Source organism: Thalassophryne amazonica, chromosome 14, assembly GCF_902500255.1.
Source record: "Thalassophryne amazonica chromosome 14, fThaAma1.1, whole genome shotgun sequence".
Taxonomy (NCBI): domain Eukaryota; kingdom Metazoa; phylum Chordata; class Actinopteri; order Batrachoidiformes; family Batrachoididae; genus Thalassophryne; species Thalassophryne amazonica.
The window spans coordinates 70558705-70573823 of record NC_047116.1 but is presented as its reverse complement, the minus strand read 5'-3'; the positions used below and the strand labels follow the sequence as shown (position 1 = coordinate 70573823).

Genomic DNA, 15119 nt, shown 5'->3' with positions numbered 1-15119 from the left:
ACCACAGCAGCAGCTCCTGCAGCAGCCGCCGCCAGCACCACTGCAGCATTTCCTCCAGCACCACAGCAGCCGCCACCAGCACAACAGCCGGTTAGCCAGCAAATGGCATCACCTGGTGAGTATAAACAAAAATTTAACTGAACTATTTTCTTTGTAAATTTTTGGTGATGATGCATTAACTTTTTTTATTTTGTTTGTGGGGCAGGACTCCAACCTATGCCGGCTCACTGGTCTACACCAGTATGCCCACGGGGGCTCTGGTAGTCACACAGCACAGAGTGGCTGCAACAGTCATTCACAACACCCAACACCAGCCTACTTGAAAGGTTCTCAGATGATGACCAAATAGGTCATCTGTCATCTGAGAACTTTTTTTTTTGTTGTTTTATAATTCTGATTTGTACATAGCACACATTCCATATTTTCTTTTTGCTACTTTATTTACCACATGTAAATAACCGAATAAAATTTTTTTAATCAAAGTTGATGTTTTCTTTTTGCTGTTTCCACATATGTAAATAGTTTAAATGTTGTTTTTATGTTGCTTCCACATATGCCAATAGTTGAATAAATTATTTTTTTTAAATCAAATTTGATCTTTTCTTTTTGCAGTTTCAACATATGTAAATAGTTGAATATAAGTTTTTTTATCAAAGTTGCCTTTGTGTTTTGCAAAATCTTTCTTTTTTCTTTTTGGTTAACTTCACCGTAGGAATAACTTTCATTCCCAGGAATGTCCTAAATAAAATTACATTTTCCTTATGTAATAGCACTGCAAAATGCTTTTAAGTGGGGCTGCATTATATCATGCAAATATATATATTTTTCCTGGGACTGAAAATTCTTCTAGGCCTGGTAGTTACATTTTTTCATGAGGCTGCATGTGTTCAAAATCTGGTGTCAGGTATATTTGAGTGATTTTGACTACTTTTGGTGCAACCTCACCTGTGTGATTTAATGCAAATATAAATGTAGCAAAACAAAATTATATGCAAGCATTTGCATTTAAATGCAAGAGTGCTTTGGGTGTTTCTTAATACTGCATGTAAATTGCTGTATAATATGCCAAACAAATATTTGTGCTACTTGGAACAATTCCTGTCCAAGACTTCCCTGGCTTGTACTGGTTGGCATTTGTCATTCCTGCTGCTGGCCAATTTTGAGAAATGAGGGAAAAACCCACGCGTGTTGGAGGAGCGCACGGACGGAGAGAACCGTTCCACACACATAATGCAGCAAAAAACCTTCCGAAAATTCTTGGGGGAACAGCTGACTTTTGACACCGCAAGGGGGCGTCATTCGACTCCAGAGGGTTAAGTCATGACACAAGATGGGACCTTCCTTCTGTTGAGCTGCGCCCTCAGAGCCCTGTGTCCAACTTGCAGATCTACATAATGTCAACTTTGATAAAAAAAAAAAAAAAATTAAATTCAACTGTTTACATCTGGCAAACATTCGCAAAAAGACAAAATGTGGAATGTAGGAGAAAAATATTTTATTCAACTATTTACATCTACTCCTATGGGTTCACCACCTGCAGAGGGGGCCATGGGGGTTGAGTGGCGGTCGAGGGCGGGTGGCCCGGCGGCCCGGTCCGTGCTCACAGCCCCTGGCTGTTGGGACGTGGAATGTCACCTCGCTGGGAGGGGAAGGAGCCTGAGCTTGGAGGTTGAGAGATACTGACTAGAGATAGTCGGGCTCACCTCCACTCACAGCTTGGGCTCTGGTACCCAACTCCTGGAGAGGGGCTGGACGCTTAATTTTTTTGGCGTTGCCCACAGGGAGAGGCAGAGAGCTGGGGTCGCATTGCTTATTGCTCCCCAGCTCAGTCGCCATGTGTTGGAGTTTACTCCAGTGAACGAGAGGGTCGTGTACCTACGCCTTCGGGTCGGGGACAGGTCTCTCACCGTTGTCTCGGCCTACGGGCCGAGCGGCAGTGCAGAGTACCCGACCTTCTTGGAGTCCCTGGGAGGGGTACTAGATAACGCTCCGACTGGGGACTCAATTGTTCTCCTGGGGGATTTCAACGCCCACGTGGGCAGCGACAGTGAGACCTGGAGGGGGGTGATCGGGAAGCACGGCCTCCCCGATCTGAACCCGAGTGGTGTTCAGTTGTTGGACTTCTGTGCTAGTCACAGTTTGTCCATCACGAACACCATGTTCGAGCACAAGGGTGTCCATAAGTGCACGTGGTACCAGGACACCCTGAGCCGGAGGTCGATGATCGACTTTGTAGTCATATCATCTGACCTTCGGCCACGTGTTTCGGACACACGAGTGAAGAGAGGGGCAGAGCTGTCAACCGATCACCACCTGGTGGTGAGTTGGATCCGCTGGGAGTGGAGGAAGCCGGTCAGACCTGGCAGGCCCAAACGTATCGTGAGGGTCTGCTGGGAACGACTGGCGGAACCCTCTGTCAGCGAGGTCTTCAACTCCCACCTCCGGGAGAGCTTCTCCCAGATATTGGGGGAGGTTGGAGACATGGAGTCCGAGTGGACCATGTTCTCCACCTCCATTGTTGATGCGGCCGCTCGTAGCTGTGGTCACAAGGTCTCTGGTGCCTGTCACGGCGGCAATCCCCGACCCCGGTGGAGGACACCGGAAGTAAGGGATGCCGTCAAGCTCAAGGAGTCCTACTTATCTTTGTTGGTAGGTGGGACCCCGGAGGCAGCTGACAGGTACTGGCAGGCCAAGCGTGCCGCAGCCCGTGCGGTCGCAGAGGCAAAAACTCAGGTCTGGGAGGAGTTCGGGGAGGCCATGGAGGAGGACTATCGGTCGGCCTCAAAGAGATTCTGGCAAACCATCCGGCGCCTCAGGAGGCAGAAGCAGCTCTCCACCAGCACTGTTTACGGTGCGGGTGGGGAGCTGTTGACCCTGACTGGGGATGTTGGCGGGCGGTGGAAGGAATACTTCGAGGATCTCCTCAATCCCATCGTCACGTCTTCCGAAGAGGAAGCAGAGACTGGGAACTCAGAGGCGGACTTATTCATTACCAGGCCGAAGTCACCAAGGTGGTTAGAAAGCTCCTCAGTGGCAAGGCTCCTGGGGTGGATGAAATCCATCCTGAGTACCTTAAGTCTCTGGATTTGTGGGACTGTCTTGGCTTACACGCCTCTGCAACATCAAGTGGCGATCTGGGACAGTGCCTCTGGATTGGCAGACTGGGGTGGTGGTCCCTCTGTTTAAGAAGGGGGACCGGAGGGTGTGTTCCAACTATAGGGGGATCACACTCCTCAGCCTCCCCGGTAAGGTCTATTTCAGAGTACTGGAGAGGAGAATTCGACCGATGGTTGAACCTCGGATTCAGGAGGAGCAGTGTGGTTTTCGTCCTGTTCTACATGCTCCATCGGGTGCTCGAGGGTTCATGGGAGTTTGCCCAACCAGTCCACATGTGTTTTGTGGATCTGGAGAAGGCGTTCGACCGTGTCCCTCGGGGCACCCTGTGGGGGGTGCTCTGGGAGTACGGGGTCCGGGGTCCTTTGCTAAGGGCTATCCGGTCCCTGTACGACCGCAGCAGGAGCTTGGTTCGCATTGCCGGTATTAAGTCAAACCTGTTAACGGTGCACGTTGGCCTCCGCCAGGGTTACCCTTTGTCACCGGTTCTGGTCATTATTTTTATGGACAGAATTTTTAGGCACAGCCAGGGTGTAGAGGGGGTCTGGTTTGGGAACCACAGAATCTCCTCTCTGCTGTTTGCGGACGATGTGGTTCTGTTGGCTTCGTCAAATCAGGACCTTCAGCGTGCACTGGGGCGGTTTGCAGCCGAGTGTGAAGCGTCCGGGATGAAAATCAGCACCTCCAAATCCGAAGCCATGGTTCTCGACCGGAAAAAGGTGCTTTGCCCTCTTCAGGTCGGTGGAGTGTCCTTGCCTCAAGTGGAGGAGTTTAAGTATCTCGAGGTCTTGTTCACGAGTGAGGGACGGATGGAGCGTGAGATCGGTGCAGCATCTGCAGTGATGCGGTCGCTGTATCGGACCGTCGTGGTGAAGAGAGAGCTGAGTAGGGGGGCAAAGCTCTCGATTTACCGATTGATCTACGTCCCATCCTCACCTGTGGTCATGAGATTTGGCTCATGACCGAAAGAACGAGACTGTGAGTACAAGCGGCCGAGATGAGTTTCCTCTGCAGGGTGGCTGGGCGCTCCCTTAGAGATAGGGTGAGGAGCTCAGTCACTCGGGAGGAGCTCGGAGTCGAGCCGCTGCTCCTCCACATTGAAAGGAGTCAGTTGAGGTGGCTTGGGCATCTCTTCCGGATGCCCCCTGGACGCCTCGCTGGAGAGGTGTTCCGGGCACGTCCCATTGGGAGGAGGCCCCGGGGAAGACCCAGGACACGCTGGAGGACTACATCTCTCGGCTGGCTTGGGAACGCCTTGGGGTTCCCCCGGAGGAGCTGGGGAGGTGTGTGTGGATCGGGAGGTCTGGGCGGCTTTGCTTGAGCTGCTGCACCCGCGACCCGACTCCAGATAAAGCGGAAGAAAATGGATGGATGGATGGATATTTACATGTGGCAAACATTTGCAAAAAGGCAAAATGTGGAATGTAGGAGAAAAATATTTTATTCAACTATTTACATCTGGCAAACATTCGCAAAAAGACAAAATGTGTAATGTTGAAGAAAAATATTTATGTGCTATGTACACGTGGGAAACAGTGTCGGTGTCTCATTAGTTTGTGTCCTATTGGTCATCACCTTTAAAGCAGGCTGGTGTTGGGTGTCTGGAACTGGAATGTGCTGGGTGATGGAAAAGATATGTTGGAGATACCATCCTCCTCAGCCTCCAGAACAAAACTGCTCATGGACATCACTCCCAAATCTGAGGTTGTTGTCTGTGGTGGTCTGGTGATGGGGAGGTCCTGGCACAGGAGCACTGAATGATGTGGGATGCTGGGTTGGACACACAGGCTGCAGCTACTCGATGTTCTGTGGCTGCCAGAGCTGTGTGTCCATCTGTGGAGGTACTGCAGTCCACTGAGCTGGCATGGGTTGGAGTCCTATCCCACAAACAGAAAATAAAAAAGGACAATGTCTCATTAACAATAATTTACAAATTGAATAAAATAGTTCAGTTAAATATGTTTTTTTACTCACCAGTCCTCGGACAGGCAAGACAGTGTGCAGCTGCTGATGGAATTGCTGTTGTGGCCAGATCTGCTGTTGTTGCTGCTGCTGCTCCCATCTTCATACTTTGTCAACGCCCTGTAGATTTCATCCTTTGCTTTTCTGTAGCTCCAAACAAATTAGAAAAACATTTCAAAATGTCAACTTTGAGAAAAATGTTTCAATGGTGTAGCAAAAAGACCAAATGCCACCTTTTAAGAAAAATAGTAGAGAAGCTTGAATCTTCGACTGGACTGGGTTGCTTGACGTGAGGACTTTTCGCTTCAAATCACAGAAGCTTCCTCAGCTAAAATTCTTGCTCTGGTAGTCTGACTTCTGTCTTGACTCTTGTAGAGAAGAATAAACCAGAAGCCAACAAAAGCTGGAGTTTTTTTCTGGGGTCTGGTTAGGTTAAAAAAACTGGTTTAGGTTAAAAAAAACTCCAGCTTTTGTTGGCTTCTGGTTTATTCTTCTCTACAAGAGTCAAAACAGAAGTCAGACTACCAGAGCAAGAATTTTAGCTGAGGAAGCTTCTGTGATTTGAAGCGAAACGTCCTCACGTCAAGCAACCCAGTCCAGTCGAAGATTCAAGCTTCTCTACTATGGAAACCACCTGGACAACTGAGAGCCTACACAGAAACTTTTAAGAAAAATCTTTACGTGCTATGTGCATGTACATGTGGCAAACTTTAGAAAACTGTCATCATTAGATGTTCAGTTTGTCTCCTGTTCTTAATATATAAATAAATTTTGATGCCTTCTAAAAATCTGTTAGCCAAAAACACATATTTAAACAATGATGGTTCCAAATTACAATGTGCGGATTTGTTAGAATTAAATATATGACTGAAAAATATTCTAATTTGTGCATAATGTTTACAAGTGGCACATTTCTCTCTGCCATGGCACTGCACCGGCCTCAGAATTGCACCAATGCTTCAGCAAATTCCTCTGGACCTTGCCAGGATTATTTCAAGTGTTGTGTCCTCTCTGGATTTTTATATCCTGCAAATTGTTCCCTAGCCTCCATGCTCCAGGCACCAACTGCCGAGTGTGGATGTCTTCAAAATCACTGATGCAATTCTGAAGGCCGGGGTATCTAATCCGCATGAGATTGTGCAGCACCATGCAAGTTTGGACAATGAGTCACACAGTCCTAGGGCTGTGCTGCATTGTCGTCAGGAGAACCTGGAACCGATTAGCTAAAATTCCAAACGCATTTTCAACCACTCTTCTTGCAGGTGAGAGCCTGGAAGTGAAGATCCATTCTTCGTCTGTGAGGTGGCGATGAGCATATGGTTTCATCAGATTGGGGCGCAGAGCAAAGGCATCATCTCCAACCCAGAAGAATGAGACGTCTTCTGTGTCATGTGGGAGTGGCTGTGGGTCAGGAAAGCCTATTGTGCCGTCTTCCAGGCAGGTCTTCAGTTCCAATTCAATATAATATTGGGCATCACTTGCTGATCCTTTACCTAATCGAAATTGAGAGTATATCACTACAGTGAAAATAAATAAATAAATGGCTATATTTAATTGGAATTTTTAATTGACTTTTATCACTACTTACCACCGATGTCTGCCCAGATGAACTTGTAGTCCGAATCCACCAAGGCAAATAGAACCATGCTGAAGAATCCCTTGTAATTGTGGTACATGCTTCCTGTACCAGGAGGACACTTGCAAGCGATATGCTTGCCATCAAGTGCACCACAACAGTTCGGAAATTGCCACTTCTTGAAGAAGCCCTCAGCTATAGCCAACCATTCTGCAGGTGTAGTTGGAGGTGCGAAACATTCGTCCATGAACTCTTCACAGATGGCTTTGCACACTTCTTGAACGACGAGAGAGATTGTGTTGTGAGGAACACGCCATCCATATTACTGTACTTGGTTCCGGAAGCCCAATGTCGAAGAGTCAGTGCCAGCTTCAGGCCCGGGTCCAGAGCCGCTCGGTACCATTTTTCCTGCTTCAGGATGCATGGACCAACTCTCCTGAGAAGCTTGTCGTACATCTCGGACAGCATTCACATAAAATTGCGAAATGACTGCGGATCTTCGGCCCTCAGCTCAACCATGAGTTGGTCATACAGACCGAACTGTCTTCGGCGCTGGATCCATGGCCTTGTCCACCATCTCCATCGCTGTCCCCTTCGCCATCAGTGCTGGACATGCAGGTACATGCTGATCATTAATTCATCCTCATATATTTTGGCCTAAAGAACAGCCATCTCGTACTCGTCCACAAGGCGGGCTGGCTCTTCTCCATGCTGGGGATCATCACCATCCATGGTGCTGGTCATGACGAACTGTCTGTGTCTGGTCATGGGGAACTGTTCGTGGCCGACGAAGGCCACGCCCACACAAAGGAGAAATGTTTGAAATGTCCATACATAGATGATGAAACATTCTTAACGCTATATTTACTGTCTGAAAATGTTTAGGTCTCTGAGGCGTCATTACGTATTCGTTAATTACTCGTTCAGCTGTCGTCATGTTCGTTCAACCGAGGTGAACGAAGAGTGAACAAAAGGCTAACGTTACAAAAACTAAGCAAACGATAACAAACCGTCACAAACGACAGCGAAACGAAATACGAACGAATTGAGGTTTTCGGTGGTGTTCGTTCAAATTTTTCGACAGTTTAAAAATCCTGACGAAGTGACCACTGCCAGATCGAAGCTAGCAAGGGTTAAACGATGCCAACGAAAGTCCCGATTTCTGGTTTCGTCAGGGCTTCGTCACCCTTCATTAAGTGCCGTGTGACTGGACCATTAAGACCGGAGCCTGTCAGATAAACAGAGTGGCTTTATTTAACTCTATCCAACATTATTAATCTTCTCTCAACTTGATAAACACCAAAGTAAATTCCCTGCTAAATTAGGACGAATCTTACTCCTAAAACTCCCGCTACAAAACCAAATTATCTGAACGTCATATAATCATTGCTCATTGAATGTCGTCATCATTAAATTGTTCACTGTGATATGTTCTGTTATTTAACTCCTGCCAGAGTTAAATAAACATCTTAAATGTGTGAAGTTGTCTGTGATATTTGTATGGTTTTACAGAGGGTGTCGGATCTGACCCGCGGAGCTTACTCCTTAGAAATTGAGACTGAGTAATTAAATTGAGACTAATCAATTAATGAATGTTTAAATTAAAGTACCTATACTTAGAAATAGGTGGTGCCCTTTGAGGTAAAATTATCCACAAGTGATAATTTCAAATATCCCAAAACACATTATATTCTTCATGTTTCTCCTACAAATTTTATTGTTTTCCAAACAAACCATATATAATGACAACAAAAATTCAAAATTTTGTGAGGAAGAATTGTGAACAGTGTTTAAATGAATTAAAAAACCCAACACAATTAAAATCACAAACTGAGTGAGTTTTGGTGAATTTCACAATTTTCACCAAAAAAAAAAAAAAAGAAAAAAAAAGAAAAAAAAAATCTACATTTTCCAAAACAATTCCAAATTTTTAAGAATTTGGGAGTAATGCCGCGTTCACACTGGGCGTGATCAGACGCTACAAATAGGCGGGGGTCGCGTGGCGATGGACGCGCCTCCTTTGCCCGGTGTGTCGCTCTGCTTTTGCTGCAAAAATTCACCCCGGTGCGTTATCAAATAGGAGGAGCTTCCATTCTGCTCAGTTCCATTCCGTCAGTCAAGTTAGCATGACGGACCTTGATCACACGGAGCGAGTTGTTGTGGAAAGCTGACAAACGTCATGAGACGTTCCCAATTCAGGGAGCATCATTATTTGCTGCAGGAGCTGCAATGACCGTCTGGATGACGGCCACTTTCAGTGGTCCTTCCACCTCTGCAGGACCCAGTTTGAAGACCTCCTGCCCGTTCATGTGCGCACATGTAAACAATAAAAAAAAAAAAACTCTGCTGCTTGCTCTTCCCCCAAAAACTCTGTCATAATTGTGTTTAGAAACCAGTCACCATTTGTTTTATTATACATCTGTGTAGTTAATTAATAAAATATTCTCCACAGACAATTCACTCGCGCTCATGTAAAAAACAAACAAACAAACAAAAAAAACTCCGCTGCTTGCTGCGGGGCTGCTCCTCGCTCTTTCCCAAAAAACTCTTAATAAGTAAAATAATCTCCATGGACGATTCGCTCGCGCGCACGTAAAATGGAAAGAAAAAAAAACTCCGCTCCCCGCTGCTGTGGGGCTGCTGCTCGCTCCAAAAACTCTGTCATAATTGTGAAATAAAGGACAAAAGAGACATAAGTCCTGCTCACAGGCTGCTACCAGATACAGGACATGTTCACATCTTCAGTCAAACTCCAGACATCTCCACGTCACAACATATTCAGTCCCTGATTGGTCATTGCGGTGTGACGAAATGAAAAAACTCAGATTTTTCAACACGGGGAGGAGGGCAGTGTGATGTGATGCGACGCAATATTGCGCCACAAACGCGCCAATCGCTCAAAATCGCTTCACTCGTGTCCATCGCGTCGCGCTGCGTGACTTGGTGCCAAAACGCGTCGTTCCATAGGGATTACATGGCAACCTGTCGCTGCTGTCGCTCACATCGCGCCCAGTGTGAATGCAGCATCAGAATTGTGAATAGTGCTTCTATGAAGCAAACAAAAAGATGTTAATCAATATCCATCAAGAACTAAGAAAGGAAAAAGTTGGGGTGAGTTTCAGTTTTTACCCTAAAAACTACATATTTTCCCCCCAAATTTACTATTTTAACATTACAACATTCAGAGAATCTGAAAGTTTCCCAGCATGCAGCAGGACTCATGACACAGATGCCATCTCACACCTCGACTACTGCAACACCTTGCTGACAGGTTCAATATCATGAATATCCAAACACATCACACCTTCACACCACCTTTTAGTCCAAATCTTCTGACACACTGACGGGCACTGTTTTTTTTTTTTTTTAATTGCTGTTGGAATTCTCTTTAAAAGAATGCAACGGGCCCCAGACTTGGGGTCTACAGTTGCACTCTAAACATTACTGGCACTGTATCTGAGGGCTCTATATTTTCTTCTGGGGGAGGTGATGGTCTAGTGGATCCTCTAGTCTCAAGCGTTGGGCTTGAGACTAGAGGATCCTTGGTTCAAATCCCAGCCTGAGTGGAAAATCACGAAGGACACTTGGGCAAGGTCCTTAATCCACAAGTTGCTCCCGGTGTGTAGTGGGAGCTTTGCATGGCAGTGGTCTCACATCGGGGTGAATGTGAGGCATTGATGTGTAAAGCACTTTGAGCGTCTGATGCAGATGGAGAAGCATTAATAAATGCAGTCCATTTACCATTCAATGTGTTTTTCTTCATAAGCCCTGTCACCCCACCATCTTTTATTGACTGTGTTGTTTTTAGGTTATTTTTAAGGTCTTGGTATTTTGTGGAGGTTTTTTTGTCCTCCCTTCAGCTCTATTGAGACCATAGTCATTGGGAACTGTCCAGTCCATCAACAATTGTTTATTCCAAATAACAATATCAGGTTTTAATGGACCCCCTTCCATACGGCTGTTGTACTTCTGTTGTGTCCTTTGCCATGTTCCTGTAAACTAGCTTTGGGTTTTCTGCAAACTGCTTGTTCATCTGTTTTGCATTTATTTTCTTGTCGTTATTCCTGATTTGTGCAGCCAGGGCTTTCACTAAAGCTTGATGTTCTACCAGCCTCCCATCCAGTTATTTATCGCCAACATTATATATTCTTTTAAATGAATGCAATTGACTTTCTTAAGGAGGTTCCTTTTATGATTTTGGCCTCCCACAAATGTTGTCATTTGGGAGATCTCTGCTCTTCAACAGCTGATTTTCTGCTGTAATTTCTTTTTCCATTGTAAATGGACTGCATCTATATAGCGCTTTTCCATCTGCAACAGACACTCAAAGCGCTTTACAATAATGCCTCACATTCACTCCGATGTCAGGGTGCTGCCATACAAGGCACTCACTACACACTGGGAGCAATTGGGGATTAAAGACCTTGCCCAAGGGGCCTTAGTGATTTTCCAGTCAGGCTGGCATTTGAACCGAGGAGCTTCTGGTCTCAAGCCCAACTCCTTAACCACGAGACCATCAGCTCCTCCATTTGGTTGGCTCTCACTGCGGTATTGTATCACTTCCTGTTCCGGTGCACAGCGGTGTTTTTCTGTATCTGTTAGCTGTTTAATCTGCGCAGTTAGATTGATCTAGTTATCTAGATTACGATTTGTTTCACAGTGTAATCTTTACGTGCCTTAACTAAAGCACTCCTTCTGCTGAATCACCTCTAAATTATTTACACATTATTCACTTTGCGTGTTTTTAGGAATCCGCTAGCTTAGCGTAGCTACTAGCTCTTAGCCGATTTAGCATGGCGGCTTCTCCTGTCTCTCCCACACTTTTCTGCTCTGGGTGTGAAATGTTTAGTTATTCCTCGGCCTCCTTTAGCAGTAACGGTACTTGTAATAAGTGTAGCTTATTCATAGCTGTGGAGGCCAGGCTGGGCGAATTGGAGACTCGGCTCCGCACCGTGGAAAATTCTACAGCTAGCCAGGCCCCTGTAGTCGGTGTGGACCAAGGTAGCTTAGCCGCCGTTAGTTACCCCCTGGCAGATCCCGAGCAGCCGGGAAAGCAGGCCGACTGGGTGACTGTGAGGAGGAAGCGTAGTTCTAAACAGAAGCCCCATGTACACCGCCAACCCGTCCACATTTCTAACCGTTTTTCCCCACTCGACGACACACCCGCCGAGGATCAAACTCTGGTTATTGGCGACTCTGTTTTGAGAAATGTGAAGTTAGCGACACCAGCAACCATAGTCAATTGTCTTCCGGGGGCCAGAGCAGGCGACATTGAAGGAAATTTGAAACTGCTGGCTAAGGCTAAGTGTAAATTTGGTAAGATTGTAATTCACGTCGGCAGTAATGACACCCGGTTACGCCAATCGGAGGTCACTAAAATTAACATTAAATCGGTGTGTAACTTTGCAAAAACAATGTCGGACTCTGTAGTTTTCTCTGGGCCCCTCCTCAATCGGACCGGGAGTGACATGTTTAGCCGCATGTTCTCCTTGAATTGCTGGCTGTCTGAGTGGTGTCCAAAAAACGAGGTGGGCTTCATAGATAATTGGCAAAGCTTCTGGGGAAAACCTGGTCTTGTTAGGAGAGACGGCATCCATCCCACTTTGGATGGAGCAGCTCTCATTTCTAGAAATCTGGCCAATTTTCTTTAATCCTCCAAACCGTGACTATCCAGGGTTGGGACCAGGAAGCAGAGTTGTAGTCTTACACACCTCTCTGCAGCTTCTCTCCCCCTGCCATCCCCTCATTACCCCATCCCCGTAGAGACGGTGTCTGCTCCCAGACCACCAAAAATCTATTTAAGCATAAAAATTCAAAAAGAAAAAATAATATAGCACCTTCAACTGCACCACAGACAAACAGTTAAATGTGGTCTATTAAACATTAGGTCTCTCTCTTCTAAGTCCCTGTTGGTAAATGATATAATAATTGATCAACATATTGATTTATTCTGCCTTACAGAAACCTGGTTACAGCAGGATGAATATGTTAGTTTAAATGAGTCAACACCCCCGAGTCACACTAACTGTCAGAATGCTCGTAGCACGGGCCGGGGCGGAGGATTAGCAGCAATCTTCCATTCCAGCTTATTAATTAATCAAAAACCCAGACAGAGCTTTAATTCATTTGAAAGCTTGACTCTTAGTCTTGTCCATCCAAATTGGAAGTCCCAAAAACCAGTTTTATTTGTTATTGTCTATCGTCCACCTGGTCGTTACTGTGAGTTTCTCTGTGAATTTTCAGACCTTTTGTCTGACTTAGTGCTTAGCTCAGATAAGATAATTATAGTGGGCGATTTTAACATCCACACAGATGCTGAGAATGACAGCCTCAACACTGCATTTAATCTATTATTAGACTCTATTGGCTTTGCTCAAAAAGTAAATGAGTCCACCCACCACTTTAATCATATCTTAGATCTTGTTCTGACTTATGGTATGGAAATAGAAGACTTAACAGTATTCCCTGAAAACTCCCTTCTGTCTGATCATTTCTTAATAACATTTACATTTACTCTGATGGACTACCCAGCAGTGGGGAATAAGTTTCATTACACTAGAAGTCTTTCAGAAAGCGCTGTAACTAGGTTTAAGGATATGATTCCTTCTTTATGTTCTCTAATGCCATATACCAACACAGTGCAGAGTAGCTACCTAAACTCTGTAAGTGAGATAGAGTATCTCGTCAATAGTTTTACATCCTCATTGAAGACAACTTTGGATGCTGTAGCTCCTCTGAAAAAGAGAGCTTTAAATCAGAAGTGCCTGACTCCGTGGTATAACTCACAAACTCGTAGCTTAAAGCAGATAACCCGTAAGTTGGAGAGGAAATGGCGTCTCACTAATTTAGAAGATCTTCACTTAGCCTGGAAAAAGAGTCTGTTGCTCTATAAAAAAAGCCCTCCGTAAAGCTAGGACATCTTTCTACTCATCACTAATTGAACAAAATAAGAACATCCCCAGGTTTCTTTTCAGCACTGTAGCCAGGCTGACAAAGAGTCAGAGCTCTATTGAGCTGAGTATTCCATTAACTTTAACTAGTAATGACTTCATGACTTTCTTTGCTAACAAAATTTTAACTATTAGAGAAAGAATTACTCATAACCATCCCAAAGACGTATCGTTGTCTTTGGCTGCTTTCAGTGATGCCGGTGTTTGGTTGGACTCTTTCTCTCCGATTGTTCTGTCTGAGTTGTTTTCATTAGTTACTTCATCCAAACCATCAACATGTTTATTAGACCCCATTCCTACCAGGCTGCTCAAGGAAGCCCTACCATTATTTAATGCTTCGATCTTAAATATGATCAATCTATCTTTGTTAGTTGGCTATGTACCACAGGCTTTTAAGGTGGCAGTAATTAAACCATTACTTAAAAAGCCATCACTTGACCCAGCTATCTTAGCTAATTATAGGCCAATCTCCAACCTTCCTTTTCTCTCAAAAATTCTTGAAAGGGTAGTTGTAAAACAGCTAACTGATCATCTGCAGAGGAATGGTCTATTTGAAGAGTTTCAGTCAGGTTTTAGAATTCATCATAGTACAGAAACAGCATTAGTGAAGGTTACAAATGATCTTCTTATGGCCTCGGACAGTGGACTCATCTCTGTGCTTGTTCTGTTAGACCTCAGTGCTGCTTTTGATACTGTTGACCATAAAATTTTATTACAGAGATTAGAGCATGCCATAGGTATTAAAGGCACTGCGCTGCGGTGGTTTGAATCATATTTGTCTAATAGATTACAATTTGTTCATGTAAATGGGGAATCTTCTTCACAGACTAAAGTTAATTATGGAGTTCCACAAGGTTCTGTGCTAGGACCAATTTTATTCACTTTATACATGCTTCCCTTAGGCAGTATTATTAGACGGTATTGCTTAAATTTTCATTGTTACGCAGATGATACCCAGCTTTATCTATTCATGAAGCCAGAGGACACACACCAATTAGCTAAACTGCAGGATTGTCTTACAGACATAAAGACATGGATTACCTCTAATTTCCTGCTTTTAAACTCAGATAAAACTGAAGTTATTGTACTTGGCTCCACAAATCTTAGAAACATGGTGTCTAACCAGATCCTTACTCTGGATGGCATTACCCTGACCTCTAGTAATACTGTGAGAAATCTTGGAGTCATTTTCGATCAGGATATGTCATTCAAAGCGCATATTAAACAAATATGTAGGACTGCTTTTTTGCATTTACGCAATATCTCTAAAATCAGAAAGGTCTTGTCTCAGAGTGATGCTGAAAAACTAATTCATGCATTTATTTCCTCTAGGCTGGACTATTGTAATTCATTATTATCAGGTTGTCCTAAAAGTTCCCTAAAAAGCCTTCAGTTAATTCAAAATGCTGCAGCTAGAGTACTAATGGGGACTAGAAGGAGAGAGCATATCTCACCCATATTGGCCTCTCTTCATTGGCTTCCTGTTAATTCTAGAATAGAATTTAAAATTCTTCTTC

The 15119-nt window shown here is 44.8% G+C and overlaps 1 protein-coding gene across 1 annotated transcript; it reads right to left on the bottom strand.

Moving 5' to 3' along the window:
• Positions 1-5730: 5730 nt before the first annotated feature.
• LOC117525204 (protein ALP1-like) lies at positions 5731-7769 on the bottom strand. Its single transcript, XM_034187047.1, has 2 exons — positions 6665-7769; positions 5731-6569 (listed from the first exon to the last, which is right to left on the bottom strand). The coding sequence occupies exons 1-2, from the start codon at positions 6897-6899 to the stop codon at positions 6244-6246; spliced, it is 561 nt and encodes a 186-aa protein (XP_034042938.1). The 5' UTR covers positions 6900-7769; the 3' UTR covers positions 5731-6243.
• Positions 7770-15119: the final 7350 nt, after the last annotated feature.